The sequence below is a fragment of the Erpetoichthys calabaricus genome, chromosome 5 (genome assembly GCF_900747795.2).
Source record: "Erpetoichthys calabaricus chromosome 5, fErpCal1.3, whole genome shotgun sequence".
Lineage (NCBI taxonomy): Eukaryota > Metazoa > Chordata > Cladistia > Polypteriformes > Polypteridae > Erpetoichthys > Erpetoichthys calabaricus.
In genome coordinates this window covers 193,065,607-193,085,191 of record NC_041398.2, presented here as the reverse complement: position 1 = coordinate 193,085,191, position 19,585 = coordinate 193,065,607, and the positions used below count along the sequence as shown (strand labels likewise).

Here is a 19,585-nt window from a genome sequence, read left to right as displayed (position 1 = left end):
CAAGACACACCCTACTTACAAGCAATATCAAAAAAAAACAAATCAGTAGTGTAAAGGCAGTCACGCAGCACACACAGCTCCAGGGCTCTCAGTGCATATAAAGTGTATAAGGTCAATACGGTAGAAATGAATAGGGTAGAAATGAAATGAATAGGGTAGAAATAAAACGTTGACGATTAAACGAAGAAGAAAGAAAAGCGCGGAGAACAGAGACCCAAAAGCGATGGAGAGAAAAAAGAGCAAAAAAGAATAATCGAGGTGCAAATTCAGAAAATAATGAAAGTAATTATCAGCCCGGAACAAGTGGAATTGAAAAAAAGCACGTCCAATCCGGCTCAGAATTAAAAGACAATGAGTAAATGAAAGTGGAACTTCATAAAGAAGTTTACAAATGTTGACGCTAAACACATGCAGAGCAGGTTAGAGACTATGAAACCAGGGAAATTAGAAAGGCTCAAAAAAAAAAGGCGCTATACACGTGGAGAAAGCTGCGACAGCAGCTACCCCAGCTGAACGCGAGCAGCGTTATACATCCTGCAAGAAAGAATTCAACCACGCCCGTGGCCAGAAATAAAAGACAGATATTGCTTTTACAATGTCACGCGAGACCAGGCAGTGAGCTATCATTTAAAACAAGTCAACAGACCTCTATGCTAGCAGTTGTTGGATAGCTTTTAGCAGGCAAACATCGTGTGCTCAGAGCTCTTAAAACAATGACACGTGACAGGTAGAAGAGGCAGCTAGCAAGCAGCAAAAAGACAGTAAATGATCCAAAGGCATACCCTTAGCGTACGTTCAGCCGCAACACCCTTCACAACACGAGCAGTATTATACGTCCGGGAAGAAAGAGATGTATCCTCGCGCTGGGCAGGAAATGAAGGAACAACTATTTTTTTACAAAAGTTTTTAAAGTAAAAGTGAAAATAATGCATATATAACAATTCACAAGAAAATAACAATCTCTTTAAATTGTAGATTGCCTGCCTAAGGTAAAGTCATCCCTGAGGAATGGGGATGTGGGCATGAGGGGTCCTTTCATCGGATTAGCACTATTTCAGATGTGGAATGGCAAAATGGGGGAGGCAGCTTGATGAATAAGGTCTCCAGGACTTAAAACAAATCCAAATCATATTATGTGATATCATCTAATGTGAAATTCTACTCCGTACTTCTAGAATTTTTATTTTTATACTGTATTGAGGATTTATTCTGTTCTATGTATTGTACTGTATGGCTCAGAATTAAAAGACAATGAGTAAAATGACAAAGTAGAACTTCATAATGATGTTTACAAACGTTGGCGCTAAACACATGCAGAGCAGGTTAGAGACTATGAAACCAGTGAAATTAGAAAGGCTCAAAAAAAAAAAAGGCGCTATACACATGTGGAGAAAATTAAAGGATATGAAAGTAGGAAAATTAGAAAATTTAAAAAAAGAAAGTAAAGATCGCAGTGGCGCAAACAAACAAACTGCCTCATTTAACTATGCACCAGTCTAACTTTGGTTTTGCACAATAATTACTACACTATTGCACCTTAAAACACTTAATTCTACTTTATTCACATAATTTTACTTATTTATTATGTTCTACTATACTGTTATCTTTCAATCTATGACTTTTTGTTAATTTAACTGATATTCTTCTAACTTTGCACAGTTTTTGATAAGCAGATCAGGGTGCATTTCACTGCGTGTTGTCCTGTATAACTATGCATGTGACAAATAAAGAATCTTGAGAATTTCAAAAACGGAGTTTACCGCACATGCATTTATTGATTACTTTGTTTGTGTATATATATTTATGTGTCTGCTTATTTAAAAAGCTACATTTACCCCAGGAGTCAAAAACGTTCTGTCTAGCCCTTGTACAAAAACCTAGACAAAAGCTGGGGTATCACCTTGGTAACCCCATGTACCTTTGGAACGGTGACAGGAAAATAGAACGACTTTAAAGACAGGAGTCCAATGCAGAACTCTACTTACTTTTTTACTTTGTAAAAAAAAAATTATTAACTGCTGATGATGTTGATCGTTTTGTCTGTGCTGAAATTCCAAACAGAGAAACCTATCCTGACCTCATTAAAAGGATTCAGCATATTGGTACTCGCAATAATATTGTTTTTACAGAAGTTCTGAAATAAAAGTGAAACTAATGAAATAGCAACAATTCAAAGAAAACAAAATCTTAAAAGTGTGTATCCGGAAAACCAAACACGGGGGTTGGCGAGCGAAGCCCCCTAATATAAATGTACAATATTGTTTTACCTATCAAATAATGAAGCATGTTTATTCCCAGCTTGAATTGATACTTAATGTTAGTTGTACATTAAGTAAGATTGGCAAGATTGGATAATGGGTATGTGTTTTTAGACATTTCTTGTGTGATCTATTTGTACATTTTCATTTCATGGTGTGGTCAGGTTTAATCCGGATCTGCTGTAGCTGAGTGGAGACCATCAGCATCATTCTCATCTGCATTTAGTTAATAGATTCCTTCTTGTGTCGATCCCAATGGATTTAGAGTATATTGGAATGTGTCCTCCTTACTCTTCTGCTCACCATGCTAGCTTGACTCATAGGAGCCAGCAATAAAAGACAAATGTAACTCCTGTGGTGAAAAGCAGGATGTTGCCATTTCACTTTGGTAATGTAAAGGGTGAAAGTTGTACTTCATATTCTGGCAAATTGTGCACCACAGACTATTTCTGCTCCCATGAAAAATGTGACCTTTTGCCTGCCTTCTTTCCACAAAAATTGTTTTGATTAATAGCCTTCAATTTGAGAACCTAAAATGGTTGGCAGCCACTAACAACCCAAAAGGTGCAAGAAAATGTATTAAGTGAGATATATTTATTACAAAGATGATTGACTCCATAACTACAAAAGTAGGTCCATGCTAGGATTAAAAAACATCATTTTTATGTTTTCTACACCTCCAAAAAACTAAAAAAAACAAAAAAACAATGACCTATTAGAACTGCTTGTGAAAGTTCAGGCATCAATTTTACTGCAGCTGAGCTAGTTCTGGATATGTAACAACTCTTCAAATATCATGGTAGACTAATGCAAAAACTATTACTTTTGGATGGGTAAATCCACAGAACTTGATGGTTTGGTATGTTAAATACCTGTGTGGTATAGCGGGTCCACAGCTTCAAAAAAAAAAGCGCCAAATTTTAAATCCATTGAGCTGTGTCGCTCTCCGTGGGCACGATTGCACAACTGTGGGGAGTTAATGAGGTAGTTGGAGCGAGTCGCACCTGCACGTGTGGGTGTGATCGTTCTCAATTGCTTCATTGGCTTCCTGCGGCGTGTGATTAAAGCGCTGCGCCCATGGAGATGCGGGTGTATATATATATATATATATATGGGTCAGAACAAGGAAAGAGGAGGAAAAATAAAAGATGGGAAGAAAGTCAAAGAAAAGAAGGAAAGAGGTTAAAAGTCATGAAAAGGCAGTCTTGGCAGGTGGATCTGGCCACCTGGAAGGAGGAGACAGCACGAGCCGGGGCCCCGTGAAGGAGTATTAACTGTGGCGTTCTAGGGGCTAGTTCGCTGCACTGAACATCCAGGTAGAGTGTGGCGAGCAAGGCAGGAGCACTCCCTAGGTTTCCGAGGTGCGACTACGTGAGCACGAAGGAAGAAGAGAGGTGAGCCGACCTCGGACGGTCTGGCCGTGATGCCTGGTGGCAGCCAAGACGGAGGTCGGCCAAAAGGAACTCGTGGCTACTGAATCTCCACCGGCTACTCGAGCAATGGGTGAGCCAAGGAGCGTAAGAAGGAGGTGGACAGAGATCGGAACAAGTTAGACTGCATTTTAACCTTGGATTTTAATGGATTTTTTTATTATTTTTATTCTCACTTTTCACTGGATTTTATCGATTTATATATGTACTTTGTTTTTGAACACTGCACCATTGGCACTTTTGTTGGTTTTAGTTCTGTTTTGACTTTGCTTTTAATAAAGGCACTTGAGCACTTTTTCCACCATCCTCTGGCAGCTCATCTCGGTCATAACTATCGACGATGTTGGTTCTACAGACTCCCATGTTGGAAGAGGGAGTCTGTAGGGGACCGGCATCGTCACAACCTGATCTCATATACTGGAGCTAAAAGGCATCAGTACTGAAGAAGACATTTGTTTATTTGATTATTACATTAGTGCAGCACTGTGGCACAGTAGTTAGTGCAGTTTCCTCACAAATTTAACATTGCAGGTCCAAATCTGGACTTTAGTCACTGTCTGTGAGGAGTTTGCATTCTCTTCATTTTATTTCTAGTTAATCCTTTTTGTCCCGCATCCCTGAATAGATGCGCTGTCAGGTTAATTAGTGATTATAAATTGGTCATCTGTGTATACAAGTGTTGTGTATGCATGAGTAGGCCCTGTAGTGAACTGCTACTATGTCCAGGGTAATTTCCCACCTTGCACCCAGTGCTGTCAGCATATGTTCCAGTCCCTGTAACCCTAAATTTTCTTAGGAGTTTGTATTTATATAGTATGTATGTTAAAGGGCAAAGAAGTGTAGAAATAATAGTTTATTCAACTTTGTGGCAGGTTCTAACATCTTGCAAATCTTACTGGAGTGGCTTCATTTATTTGACTCTCTAAAACAAATTTGTCTGAATTTACAGGCCGCTCGCTACTCAACTGTAAATAATTAACTTGAGATATCATTGATTCATACAGTATGTGCTATCTTTAAAGTAATACAGTATTTGTGAATTACCCTTGATTTCTTTGACTATTCTTTTAATTTGCTTCCAATTGTTGTCTGAAGACCATAAATAAAGATGATGTTTTCTTCCTCCAAGTAATAAAGCAGTGCATTAGAAAGTATCTAACTGTTAAAAGTTAATGCAAACTTAGAAGTTGCTTTAAATAGATTTGAAAGTAATTAAGCTTTTGTTTTAATCCAAAATAAATTAAGCATATGAGGTCTATTTTAAATACGGCTAATTATTGTGAATATTTACTTTTGTTAAAAGGCAGATTATTTTAAGCAACTGTTAATTCTTCTTTCTTTTGTGTGGCAGGTTTTGATTGTCGCTGTGGAAATTTGTTCTGTGGGCTCCATCGTTACTCTGACAAGCACAACTGCCCCTATGATTACAAAGCAGAAGCAGCAGCAAAGATAAGGAAAGAAAACCCTGTCGTCGTAGCTGACAAGATCCAGAGAATATAAGGCAGACACTTTTTTTCTTCCTGCTGAACACTGTTAAGAGTGAAGAAAGGACAATTTCTTTTTTTTAAGATCTCAAAACTCGTATACTGAGCACATGCATGAATGATCACTTTTTCTTTTTTTTCATTTTTTCTTTTTTTTTTCTTTTTTTTAAGGTTATTCAGCATTTTACTTTATTCCCGTTGTGTATCGTTCCTCTTGGCTTAGGGAAATAATGCAGTCCCGGGCATCATTTCAGGAAATCTTACATACTGTCAGCCAGCCTTTTATTCAGAGGCGATAGATGATCTTCTTTAAAGCCGGCATATTCTTTTTGTGCCAAAATTTGGAAGGAACTCTCATGGCTTTGGGTTTTTCTTGTCAAGCAAAGCATTGATTTCAGTGCTAATGCTAACTTAGAAAGGTGCGTCTGCACGCTTGCCTACTTCTTTTAGGCCGATGAGCAGATTAAACACTTGCATTATATTTTGTCCCTTGTTTATGTCTTCAGTTTCCTTTGTGATCTGTTGAAGGTGAAATTCACATCTTTAATACAAAACTTGCCTGGATGTTCTTGGTGTTCTTGGACAAGATATGTGACTGTGTTTGGTATTTAACTCCCTGTCACTCCCTGCCCCTCAACCACATTTTGTTTTAATCACTTTCTGATGAAGTTGTTAACCTGATGCTGCTTTTCCAGGAAATGCATATCCTGTCATGAAGCTATTGCAAGTTATATTGTGCCATATGCGATAGCATGTGTGGGAAACTTGCTAAAATCAACGTAATGTCTTTTATAAGCTGCCTGTTAAAAAAGTAATTTAAAAAATAATTGTAAAGATTCAGTGTTGAAAAAGGAACGCTCAGAAGAGCAGGTGTGCATTGTAAACCAGTTGAATGCTGTGTGCCATCAGTTAAAATGGTTCCGTCCGTCCATCTTTTGAAACAAGTTCGGCAGAGTTTTATGAGATAGTGAGTTTATAGGCTTACAATGAACTCTTCAAAGCAGTGATAGTAATCTGATGCCTGAAACCATGCCCAGTAGTCTGCTTCTCAAATTTACTTGGGTGTAGGAGTGTAATTTTGGGTGTATTGCATGGGTTGCTTATCTACAGTGTAAAATATCTGAAATGTAGAAATGGCAATATACTTCACTAATGCTTGTTCAGTATTTCCACTTCTGTTCATAATGGAAGGTTCTTGTGACATCCTAGAGATTGTGCTGATATTTACATATATAATGTGTATGTTTACATAGCAGATCTGTGAATTGCATGCATATGTACACATACACATATCTACATATATACAGGATTCAGTGGTTGGAGCTAAGAAGGAAATAAAAGGGTTGATTTTGCTGGTGCTAGGATTTTATTCAAACCAGTGTGTTTTATCTAAAAGCTTGAACAGTAGTGTAATAAAATGTGTGTATGTATATTTTTATGTTGCATATATATTTAAAATGTACTCATACCCAAATAGCCATCCATTCTAAATACTGTATGATTCTAATATGACAATTTATTGACAAAATACCTCTGTTGTTTAAAGGAATAGTCCTCCCAAACTTCATGGCTTAATATTTTTTCACCTTGAAAAGTATCTATTCAGATAAGAGGAAACACTGATATTCACCACAGTTAAGTTGTTGTTCAGGATTTAGGAAAGGAGTTTATATGATGAAAAATGAAAGGCCGAATTATCTACAGAGCATCTTCAAAGCCGTGATGAAGAACGTAAAGCATTCAGAGCCATAGAAATAAATGAAAACGGTATTCAGGTTATTTTGAATGTACTCTTCTGCCATTTTTCTCACTGCAAACTGATGGAACTTCCACTTACAAATAAATAAAAATGAATTTATTTCATGTGTTGTTTTCAAGAGGAACATAGTGCTAATTCTGTTTATGCCATCAGCCTCCATGACATTGCTGAATGTTTTTGGCACTGAAGATGCTTGGTGGAGATTTTGCTTTCTATTTACTGTCTCTTCACTGTTCCAAGACAAGACCACGGACAAGACGAGACCATCAGCCGCCTACAGAATATTGAAGAACTGTTTAACCAGAATACAAAATGGTTTCCCCTTGACTAAATATATTTTTCAGGAAAATTTGGGCTCAGTATTCCTTTAAAAGTTTACCTTTTAGATTTAAATGCAAGTTGAACAATCTGCTTTGGCTCCTGTATATGTGTATAACTATATAGTCTACATTAGCAGTGTGGTAACCTATATTCTTGTAAATAGATTCCTTGTCGGGATATTGCTTCATATCCATTTTCCTAGTTATGTATTTTATTTGGTTATTCAATGCTCTTTTCATATAGGAATGTGAGATTTTTGCTTTTGAAACTAATGTATTATTTTCACTTTTTTCTTTTCAACTTCATTTTAGTTATTCAAATTTGTTCAAGAGGGATAGGTGTGTTCATATTTATGTATTGCATATAATCTTGCTATTGAGCATTAATGCTAAACTGTATTATGTAAATAAAATTATGTACAGAGAGATTATACCAGACTGGCAGTTGTGTGTATTTTTGAGATTCCAATATTTCCTAATATATAATCTGTGGTCCAAAAACAATTAAATGGAAAAATAGTATCATGTGAAACTAATACACATGTCACTAAAGGCGAACACACGTGCAAGAAAAAGAATACTCTTGTAAAAAGAAACTATTCATAATTTGGCTATTGCACTTGGACTAATGTGTTGAAATGAAATATAGTGAATACTCTGTGATGTATGGAAATGAAACCTGGCAGCACCACCCTTGAAGTTGTGGTTATTTTTTAGGTTATGTAGCCTTTTTTTTGCCGAGGCATGAGGTGGAGTATTCAGTAAAATGCCTTTTCATCAATGAGGCTTCTTGCAGGTGCTCATTCTGGTCTTTTAAGAACTGCCATACTGTATGTTTGGCCTTCTGTAAAGCCGTCACTGGGATCAGTGAGTTGTTTCTTTTGATTAGACATACTGTGCAGAGTCCAAAGTATACGTTCAAACAGTATTTTTATGAGTGTCCTGAAGAGTCCTTGTCTCTTTAACACAAAGTAAAAAATCTTCAGAATGTAAAAAAAATGTGGAATCAATCTTTATTAAAGGTGCACCTAGGTAATTAAAAGCATAATTAAAAATGGTTGCTGTGAAATATGTACAATGTACAAATCTGACCATTCATTGGGAGGAGGAATGAGGGATTCCTTGATTGTTCTAATGATTGCACTCAGATTTTGTTTGGTAGATGTGCAAGGACGGTCATAGGATGAATGAGGCTGATGAAATAATTAAAAATGCTGTTGCCAGTGTACTGAAGGACCCCAAAGAAGACAAGTTTCTAAAAATGGTTCAAGGAGTACAGAGACCAATATGTAGTCATTTTATAAGACAACTCCCATTACGGTCAATCTAAACCTTGACCTTGTATGTGTCATAAATATTGAAAAAAAAGATGTAATAAATCCATTGCTTTTCTGTTTATTCTTCTCCATCTGTGAGCACCTAATAGGCAGCTGGTATTAAATGCTGCTAAATCTTTCCATCTTTCCCTTCTATATTCTTCAGGTCGACTGTCTTGCAGTAGGGCATTCTTTTAAGCAGGTAGGTTTTTGAATCAGTCCCCAACTTTAAATTACTATGTGACCAAGAGACTAAGTCATGCAATCTTATGGCAACCTTTAATTGTAAAAATATATGAGGAAATTTGAAATGGGACAGGAACATTGTAGACATGTTTGTTAAATTAATAACTAGTTAACTGAAAACAAGTCACCTTGGTCAAGAGGATGCCTTGACTTAATAAATATTTCTTAATTCAATAAATGTTTATTTTCCTGTTTAAATATCAGAGTGATGTACAATACACAGAGCATGTAACATTTTGCAGAAGAAGAGGGTGTTAAGACATTATATGATGAAACTGCATATTTCCATATACAATGAAAAGACACTTTTACAATAAAAAACTAGTGGGCTCTGTCCCCTGCTCACTTCGTTCGCCAAACCCCTGCCCGGCGCTATGCGCTAGTCATTTTGCTGCTCTGCCTTACGTATGGGTAAGTGGATGTACAATTTAAACACTGTTAATTTTCAAAGGGAACTGTTACATATGCATAATAGAGCTAACTATTTTGCATTACAGCGAGTAATTAACCTTGGGTAAAAATAGTAAAACGCAATAAATTGAAAGAAAATTATGTTTCATGTTGTGTTAAATGTATTCGATGCATTATACGTTTTCGTTCTGTTTGGCTTTGAAATTAACACACAAATACTTTTTAAACTTACACTTTTACTGTAAAACTTCAGTAAAAACAATATTTGGAATTAACTTTTCTTCAATATTGCATTAAATTTTGATTCCATGTTTGAACTTACATCCTGACAACGCAACATGTAACTGCCCATGAGTGAATATCGTTTCTCTCTAATAAATAAAGCAACTTTTTCGAATGTTTGTCCCTGTGATTTGTTAATTGTCGCAGCAAAAGCTATTCTAATGGGAAACTCTATAAACGTTTTAATACGAATGGCATATCAAGATCTCCTTTGTTGTCTAATGTTATCCGCAGAAGGATGTACTACATCGCGTGTTAAAATTTTACATGTCAGTATTGTTCAACCAATTTTGAATACAACTAATCTTGTCCTATTGCATAGCCCATCATCCATCCATTTTCCAACCCGCTGAATCCGAACACGGGGGTCTGCTGGAGCCAATCCCAGCCAACACAGGGCACAAGGCAGGAACCAATCCCAGGCAGGGTGCCAACCCACCGCAAGCCATTCATTCATACATAAATTATGCAATAACATTAATATACATCCTTCTTTCAACAGTAATTTGACTGGTGCAAAACCGGATGGTGTTAACGTTTGTAGATATTTTATGGGATATTGTAAATTGATGTTTTCATCTTCCGCAACATCACCACCAACTGTTTCAGCATAGTATTGATATGCATGTAACCGATCCACTATTTTCACATTAATTTGTTTGACTTCATCGTTTCTTTGTGCTAGGATTGCCCGTGTACTCATTTCTTCTGTTGATAACCCTTCGGGATGAAATTCATCAATAAGATTTGGACATAGTAAGTCTTCTTTAATTGGGAACTTAAAGTAAGGAAAACGTAAACATTTATAAGAACTGAGAGTGCAGGAACTGTGTCTGACAAAAGCATTCACATGAATGAGAGGTGAGAGGACCGTGGGCGTGGGCTGTTGAAAGGAGGGTGGGACTTGAAAAAATCTCTTGGCAGTAGGCTCGTCTCAAGACTTTCTTTTATAATAGAGAGATATACATGCATAAATGCTGCATTCCGAAACAATATGTAAGACAACATCAGAATACTTAGTAAATATGGAGACTTAATCGAGTCAGCCAGAAGTAGTGCACTATACTGTGTGTGTGATCTATTAAAATAATCTCTGCCCAGCTTGTCTTGACTGCTGAAACAAATTAATTGAGTGAGTCGCTGGAGGTGAACGTGTGTGAGTGTAACTGTGGTGAACTGTCAACACAGCCCAGGGAACACAATGCAAGGCTCCAGTGCTACTGGGTAGGCACAACTCTGAGAGCAGGTTATAAAATAATAATACCTTTCAAGCAAAATCTTATCCTTTTACAAGTTGAGATAACCTAATTTTGATTTTACCAACTTTTAGGTGTTGCAGTCTTTTCTGTAAAATAATAAAATCATGAAAAAGGAGATACAAACAGCAAATCATCTGCATAATGTCTCACTGGGACTGTGACAGTCAAGTGTGTGTATTTGTGTGTGTTTATTTAATGAGGTTCTGTAAAAAGCTATACTTCCCCCTGGGGACAGATAAAGTTTTGTTTATGTATCGTTAACCAATGCTTTATGTACATTGTAAATGGTTGGTCTGTCTGATTATTAGTAGTTGTTAATGCTTTATGTAGTTGTTTTACTGTGTTTTCATATACAGCTGTAAGATTTCAGCCTTACATTTAAATGTTAATGTCATGTTTTATATTTTAAACATAAGGAAAAATGTGTTCCCGTTTCTTTAAGTCTATTTTAACTACAGCTTAAAACATGTAAACAAAATCAGGTGTGGCCAGGAGGCATACAGTTAACAGTAGAAAAAAGTGTAAAGTAATGTGTCAGATTTGAAGAGACATTTTGGTTTATGTGTGATCAGAGAATGTTATGTTAAACATTATTACATGTTCTTAATGGTCTGTCCTTCCAACCCGGAGGCACACTTGGGAATTGACTTCTGTGAGGTCTGTCAGTATTTCGTTGGTGGCTCTATTAATGTTCACAGATCAGTAATTTCGTGACAGAGCTTGTGTGCGTCCATGTTTGAGGGATGCATATTCTCTGGCTTTGTCTCCAAACCATCCAACCTGAGCTGACCCTCTAATGTACTCGTTCCTAATCCTGTCCATCATCGTCACACCCAATGCAAATCTTAACATCTTCAACTGTGGTCTCACTGCTGTCTTCCCTTTCATTCTTGCTGGTACCCGTCTGTCACAAATTACTTCTGACACTCTTCTCCACCCATTCCACCCTGCCTGCACTCTCTTTTTCCCCTCTCTTCCACACTCCCTATTACTCTATACTGTTGATCCCAAGTATTTAAACTCATCCACCTTCTCCAGCTCTATTCCCTGCATCCTCACTATTCTTCTGACCTCCCTCTCATTTACACACATGTATTCTGTCTTGTTCCTACTGACCTTCGTTCCTCTCCTCTCTAGAGCATATCTCCACCTTTCCAGGGTCTTCTCAACTTGCTCCCTACTCTCGCTACAGATCATAAATGTCATTTGCAAACATCATAGTCCATAGGGACTCCTGTCTAATCTCCTCCATCAACCTATCCATCACCATTGCAAATAAGAAAGGGCTCTGAGCAGTTCCCTGATGTAATCCCACCTCCACCTTGAATTCATCTGTCACTCCTACCGTAGACCTCACCACTGTCACACTTCCCTCGTACATATCCTGTACCACTCTTACATACTTCTCTTCCTCATACAATACCACAACTCCTCTCGAGGCACCCTGTCATATGCAACTCCATCTGGCTTTCTCTATACTTCTCTATTAACACCCTCATAGCAAACATCGCATCTCTTGTGCTCTTTCCCAGCATGAAACCATACTGCCACTCACTAATCGCCACCTTCTGTCTTAACCTAGCTTCCACTACTCTTTTTCATAACTTCTTGCTATGGCTCATCAGTTTTATCTCTCTGTAGTTACTACAGCTCTGCACATCAATCACCCTTATTCTTAAAAAATTCTTCTCCACTCTTCAGGCATCCTCTCATCACTTTCCAAGATTCCATTAAACAATCTGGTTAAAAACTCCACTGCCATCTCTTGTAAACAAATCCATGCTTCCACAGGCATGTCATCTGGACCAACAGCCTTCCCATTCTTCATCCTTATCGTTGCTATCCTTAGTTCCTCCTTGCTAATCCATTGCACATTCCTGATTCACTATCTCCACATCATCCAACCTTGTCTCTCTCTCAGTCTCTTCATTCATCATCCTCTCAAAGTACTCTTTCCATCTGCTCAACACAACTCTCCTCGCTTGTAAGAACATTTACATCTTTATCCTTTATCACCCTAACCTGCTGCTCAATCTTACCTGCTTGGTTCATCTGTTTAGCCAATAGGTACAGGTCATTTTCTCCCTCCTTAGTGTCCAACCTTTGATACAACTCATCATCTGCCTTATCCTTAGCCTTCTCCACCTCTCTTCTTCACCTTACGTCTTTTCTCCTTGTACTGTTGTCTACTTTCTTCATCTCTCTGACTATCCCACTTCTTCTTCGCCAACTTCTTCCTCTGTGTAATCTCCTGTGCTTCTCCATTCCACCACCAGGTTCTTTGTCCTGCTTTCTCTGTCCAGATGTCACACCAAGCACCATTTTAGCTGTCTCCCTTACCACCTCTGCTGTAGTCACCCAGCTGTCTGGTAACTCTTCACTGCCACCCAGTACCTGTCCGACCTCATCCCTGAACTCCACCCTACAGTCTTCCTTTTTCAACTTCCACCATTTGATCCTTGTCTCTGCTCTCACTGTCCTCCTCTTCTTGATCTCCAACGTCATCCTACAGACCACCATCCTATGCTGCCTAACTATGCTTTCCCCTGTCACCACTTTTAAGTCTCCAATATCCTTCTGAGTGAAACCTCCTTCATAGGATATAATCTACCTACTGTATGTGCATTTTCCACCACTCTTGTATGTCACATTGTATTCCTCCTTCTCCTTAAAATGCATATTCACTGCAGCCATGACCATCCTTTTCGCAAAAATCCACTACCATCTGACCTTCCACATTTGTCTCCTTGACACCATACCTACGAATAATCTCCTCATCCCCTCTGTTCCATTCACCAACTTGTCCATTGAAATCCACTCCAATCACCACTCCCTTGGTTACACTCTCCACCACTTAATCCAACTCACCCCAGAAATATTCTTTCTCATCCATTGCACATCCAACTTGCAGATCATATGCACTAATAACATCATCACACCTTCAATTTCCAGCTTCATAATCAACACTTTGTTTGACACTCTTTTCACCTCCAAAATATTCTTGTCATACTGTTCCTTCAGGATCACCCATACCACATTTCCATATTTCCCATCCACATGATGGTCGAACAAGATGAAGCCATCTTCGATACACTTGGGCTTGCTCACCTTCCATATGGTCTTTTGCACGCAAAATATATCAACCTCCCTGTGTTCCATTATATCGGCTAACTCTTTCCCTTTACCAGTTATATTGGCAACATTCAAAATTCTTAACCTCACTTCCACTATTCTACCCTTCCTCCTCTCCTCCTGTCTTCCCCCTCTTCTTCTTCTTCAGCCAACAGTAGCCCAATTTCGCCCAGCACCCTGTTGGCTAACATACTGGTGGCAGCCATGGAAACCCGTATTGCTGTCCGCATATTGATCTGGCACATTTTTACACCAGATGCTCCTCCTGACATAACCTTCTCCATTTATCCGGGCTTGGGACCGGCACGAAGAAACACACTGGTTTGTGCATCCTCCATGGCACATACAGCAACTAATACTAGTTACTGCATGTGTGTGTATCCATAGATACACAAACATAGTGTATAATATGTGATATACCTTACATATTAATATGTAATATACCTTTGGGACACATAAAGTACTATCTATCTATTTTAGAGCCAGTGTATAATATGTAGCTATGTAGTTTCCAAAATTCTGCAACTTCAGCTTACGTCACAGAACGATTCAGGTTTAAATAATAATTCCACAGTCCAAGCATCTTCCTTTTAAAAGTTTTAGTAAAATTCAAAGCAAAGCAGTTCACACACAAATACATAGAAAAAATTCATATTACAAAAAGGCAAAGTTTTTGTTTAAAGAAAGTTCTGTTCTGGTCTTACTTCACTTGTTTTATTTGTTTCTGTATGGTCATACAGTCATACTTTCAAATGCTCATACAGTATGTTTATTAGATGTGTTTAAAACTGTATGCCAATGTTCTACCTGTAAGAGAGACTATTCCTAACTGACTTAAAATTAACACTCTGTTTTTACCAGTATTGCTAAGAAAGTTCTATTAAGTGCTAGCTTACAGGGGATAAAAGATTATAATATTATCTAAGTAAATATGTGAAACTAATATTCTATTCAAATTAACAAACACTTATGTGAATTTAACATTAACATGAACTTTGTAAGATTGGCTCTTACATAATGTTTACTAATAAAACACAAGAAAATATGAAAAAGAGTTGGGTGCCATGGACTACCCCTTTTTTTCTTTTTTGATTAATTTTTATTGATTTTAATTAGAAACAGATAATATTCCACATAGTCAAGTCAAATTTAACAAATCAAAACAAAATTTGATCCCCACCCAAGGGAAAGAGAAAGAAGCCAGCAACCGAAGCTAATGTCTTGGAGCAAGAAGGTGGAATTGATCCTCAAGAGGTTCAGATTCACTGAGTCTATGGTATGAAGAGAAAAACTGGAAAGCTGCTGTGAAAACATGAAATCCTCCACCTGTAGACCTTTCAAATGGGAGCCTGTAGGAGACAATTAAAATTCAGACATGTGGGACTATACTGTATAGCATTACGTTCTCAGACTCACTTAATCCAATTCAATGTTGCAGAGCACTGGAGCCTGTCCTGATAGCACTGAGTGCAAGAGAGGAGCCAACTCTGGATTGAGAGAAAGTCCACACACGCCTCACTGTCTCTCTTTTACACACACACACACAAACTATAATGTGCCAATATGGAATGACTGGTTAACCCAAGCATCTTTGGGATGTGGCAGTGAAATTCATGCACTCACAAACTAATATGGCATTTATTTTTAATCCTGAACTGTTAATTCAGTCTGCGGTGGGTTGGCACCCTGCCCTGGATTGGTTCCTGCCTTGTGCCCTGTGTTGGCTGGGATTGGCTCCAGCAGACCCCCGTGACCCTGTGTTCGGATTCAGCGGGTTGGAAAATGGATGGATGGATGTTAATTCGGTAGCTGTCAATCACCTTCAGGTGAATCATGGGAACTGCTGACCTCTTGATGGGCTTAGAAGGGGGTGTGAGCAGGGAGACTTTGGCAATTGAAGATGAACAGGAAAACATGGACAAACTAGCAGAAGGAAGTTTAGGTTTTCTCAGGCATGCGAGTACACCTTAATATGTAAAACGTTCTGAGATTTTTTTAGCTAGCGGTAGCCTGAAGTTTCAAGATAAAATCAAGACCAATCATGGTGCTGGAGAGTGGTTGATTAGGCTTGTAAATCAGAAATTCACTGCACACATGACACGTGAGTGAGTTTGCCACATCCAGTCTTCTGCCTTGACCCAGATGCTGCTGGAATAGGCTCATGTCCGCCTCAAACCTACATTGAAGTGGTGAGCACTGTACAGAAATTAATGGATATATGGATGAGTGGAGGTATTTAAATATGAAAGAAAGATGCTGATGTGTGTGGGTGTTCTTGGCAGTGTGTTTGTTCACGTTTTATCAATACCTTGGAAACCTCTTAGCACATTTAGCTCCTTTGTACCCAAAGTCTTAGTAAAAGAAAAACAAAACAACAATGAATACACACTTTGAAAAGGTGTAAAAATTGCATTACAGATATGGCTTATAGTCAAAATCACTGACAATGGGAATAGTATGCTACCCTGTATGTCTTCTACCTTACAATTTTTTTTTTTATTTTGCTTCCCGGTTTCAGTCAGCTGTCATCTATTTACACGCCCACACTATTTATGTTAGTGCCGTTTTCTTATTTCCACCAACCTGCCCTTTCTTCTGATGTGGCTCTCCCAAGTGCCGGCTGTAGTGTGGGTGGCATGTACTCCCCGCAGACATTTTGGTGCATTCCCTACAGCCCTTCAGCTCACATCCAACAATTCCTCACTTTTTGCATTACAGCAGTCTGAAAAGCCCAGCTCTGTAGCTCTTTGTGAATTTGTTTTCTTTGTATGGTGTGTTACATCTGGCATAAATTAGCAGACAAGTGTAATTCACACGTTCGTTTGGACAAGACCGACATTTTGCTGATCTGCTGCAAGTGTGAAGGCAGCCATAAACTTTCTAGGTCATTAGTCTGACTTGTCTTGAATAGAAGCTATTGTTGCTTGCTAAGTCAGTATTTTTTCATGGCTTATGTTATACATTTAGTCCCTTACTTAATCCATCAAAGCACAAAGATCTGGTAAGCTTACTCATTTTAAGAGGCCTCCTGTATGTGTAACTTGTCATTACTTTTGTCTTATAATACTGATTTTTTTTCTTGCATAAACAGGTTCTAACATTTGCAGTAAAATCTTTTTCTGAACATCTTTACTATAAGGGAGAACACTCATGGAGACACAGAAACAACGTGTAAGCTTCATCTAGTGACCATCCCAAGACTGAAGCCTTGTCAGATAACAGCACTAACTTGTTATAAATTTCTCTATTAGTGGAACTGACAAGACTCTATCACAGTTCTTTGCTCAGAAGCTCCCAGGGAGCATAGAAAAATGTCTAGCAATGTGTGTCAATCCATCAGCTGTGTCAGTTGAACAAGTATTGTCAAAATGCATCATGCAGGGGTATATGAGCCAAAATCAGCATCACAATGTCCCTAATGGTCAATCCTATGTGAAGAAGGTCACACAACAAACATGATGGAGATGCATTCTAGGGATTCTGAAAAATATTAAGCTACCCACCTAGTTAATTTAAATGAGAAAAAAAGATGAATTGATGGATGACAAGATGAGAAATGTGTGAAATATTTTGCTCACCTCAGTCTCCCAGGAAAAGCCAATGGTTGAATATGGGAATGAAGACTCCAATTAACAGCTGAATCTCAGATCCAGGAGGAAAGAAATGGGTTCTGTCTCAGCTGTAAAACTGTGGACCAATCCTGAGTATTTAAGCCTTTGAGAGGGTGGTCCTGGAATATCTGAGTCCTGTAATGGTAGACCACCTGGACCCACTGCAGTTTGCCAATTGGATAAAGATAGGAGTGGAGGATGCATCTATCCATCTGCTCCAGAAGACTTATGCTCACTTGGACAAAGCTGTGAGGACTGTGATCTTTGATTTTTCCAGTGCCTTCAAAATCTTCCAGACATCCCTGTTAAGGAGTAAACTTAGAGATATGTTGGTGGATGAGCCTATGGTGGGAGTATGTGAGACTCAAGGACTATGTGTCTGATAAAGATGGGAGTAACACTTGAGCACCATAAGGAACGTTCCTGTCTCTTTTTTTCTTCACACTGTACATCTTTGACTATAAATATAACACTAGGTCATGTCACTTGCAGAAATTCTCAGACGACTCTGCAGTTATGGGGTGTATTAATAAAGGAGGATAAGACAGAGTATAGGAGTCAAGTGTAGAACTTTGTCTCTTGGTGTAGAAAGAACAGCCCGCATCTTAGAATCAGCAAAACCAATGAACTGGCTATTGACTTTCATCACGCCAAAGAGGAGGTCACTATTCAGGGATTGGATGTGAAGGTAATACATTCCTACATGTACTTGGGGATCCACATCAATAAAAACGTTGGACTGGTCTTGTAACAGTGAATAACTATGTAAAAATGTTGATGTAGGTTCTTTTTTCTTAGGAATCTGCATTTCTTTAATGTGGGAAGTAACATCTTTCACATTTTCTACAACGTTGAATGCAATTTTCTACACTGTGGTGTGCTGGGCCTGCACCATAACTTCAAGAGAGGCTCACCAATACAACCAACTAATTAAAAGAGCAGGCTCGGTTATGGGACATAACCCAGACCCCCTGAAGTTTGCTATGAAGGAGAAAATGAAAACAAAACTGAGTGCCATTATGAACAACGCTGCACATCCACTCTCTGACACACTAATACGGAGGACTTTCAGCCAACGAATTATTCAGCAGAAGTGTGTCAAGAAACGCTACTGGGGCTCCTTTATACCAACAGCAATACAACTGCATAATACCTCAAGAGACTGTGAGAATCAAGTCAGAAGTTTTCTTTCTTTGCAATTTTCATTCCATTCTGTTGTGCATTCAGACTATGTGTGTGTATATATATATATATATATATATATATATATATATATATATATATATATATATATAGTGTAGCAGTAGGGGGTGCTATTGCTCCCTTGAACCCTCAGGTACCACGCCAAACACCAGGTAAAAGTATAACTTTTCATATTTTTTATTATAAATACATGCACTAAGCACCCTCCACTCCACACTACTCATACAACACTCAATAATCAATACACGATACTCAATACTCAAGCCTCCTCTCCCAAACACTTAGCCACCCTTCCTCCCAGCTCAGCTCAGTGTCTGGGCTTTCCCACAGTCCTTTTATATCCCCTGACCCGGAAGTGGTTCCAACCCTACAGTCCATGATTCGCTATCACTTCCGGGTCAGGTAAAAAATCCTTTTCTTCATCCCGGAAGCACGTCGTTCCTTCCGGTCATGTGATCAGGACGCACTTCCGGGTTATAGGGCACGTAGCACTCTGCAAGCCTCCCTACAGCGGCTCCTGGTGGTCCCCATGGTATCCAGCAGGGCTGTTTATAAAAACTACAAGGTCCATAAGGCTCTGCTGGAATTCGGGGAGCTTCCATGCTGCTGAGAGGGCTCCATCTGGCGGCCTGGAGGTGTGGGCCGGAATATTTGGCCGGCCATCCATCACTATTTATTTATTTATTTATTTATTTATCAATCTGTTTATTTGTTTATTTACATAGCTTCTGTAAAAAGTCAAAATTACCCCTGAGGATAAATAAAGATTAAAAGAATATTCCACCTAAAAAGTTATTTTTTGAATATGTTACTTACCTCATGTGATTTGTACTGATGGCTGAGAAAAAAATGTAATCTCCTGTTTTCATGAAGA

The 19,585-nt window shown here is 38.5% G+C and overlaps 1 protein-coding gene across 4 annotated transcripts in view; it reads left to right on the top strand.

The window, feature by feature from the left end:
* The window catches only part of zfand5a (zinc finger, AN1-type domain 5a), a 58,595-nt gene extending 50,911 nt beyond the window's left edge, over positions 1-7,684 (top strand). For all 4 annotated transcript variants that reach the window (XM_028802348.2, XM_051928374.1, XM_051928375.1 and 1 more), the window contains exon 6: positions 5,040-7,684. In XM_028802348.2, the coding sequence (XP_028658181.1) occupies positions 5,040-5,188 (149 nt within the window). In that variant the 3' untranslated portion in view covers positions 5,189-7,684. The remainder of the gene's footprint in view (positions 1-5,039) is intronic.
* Positions 7,685-19,585: the final 11,901 nt, after the last annotated feature.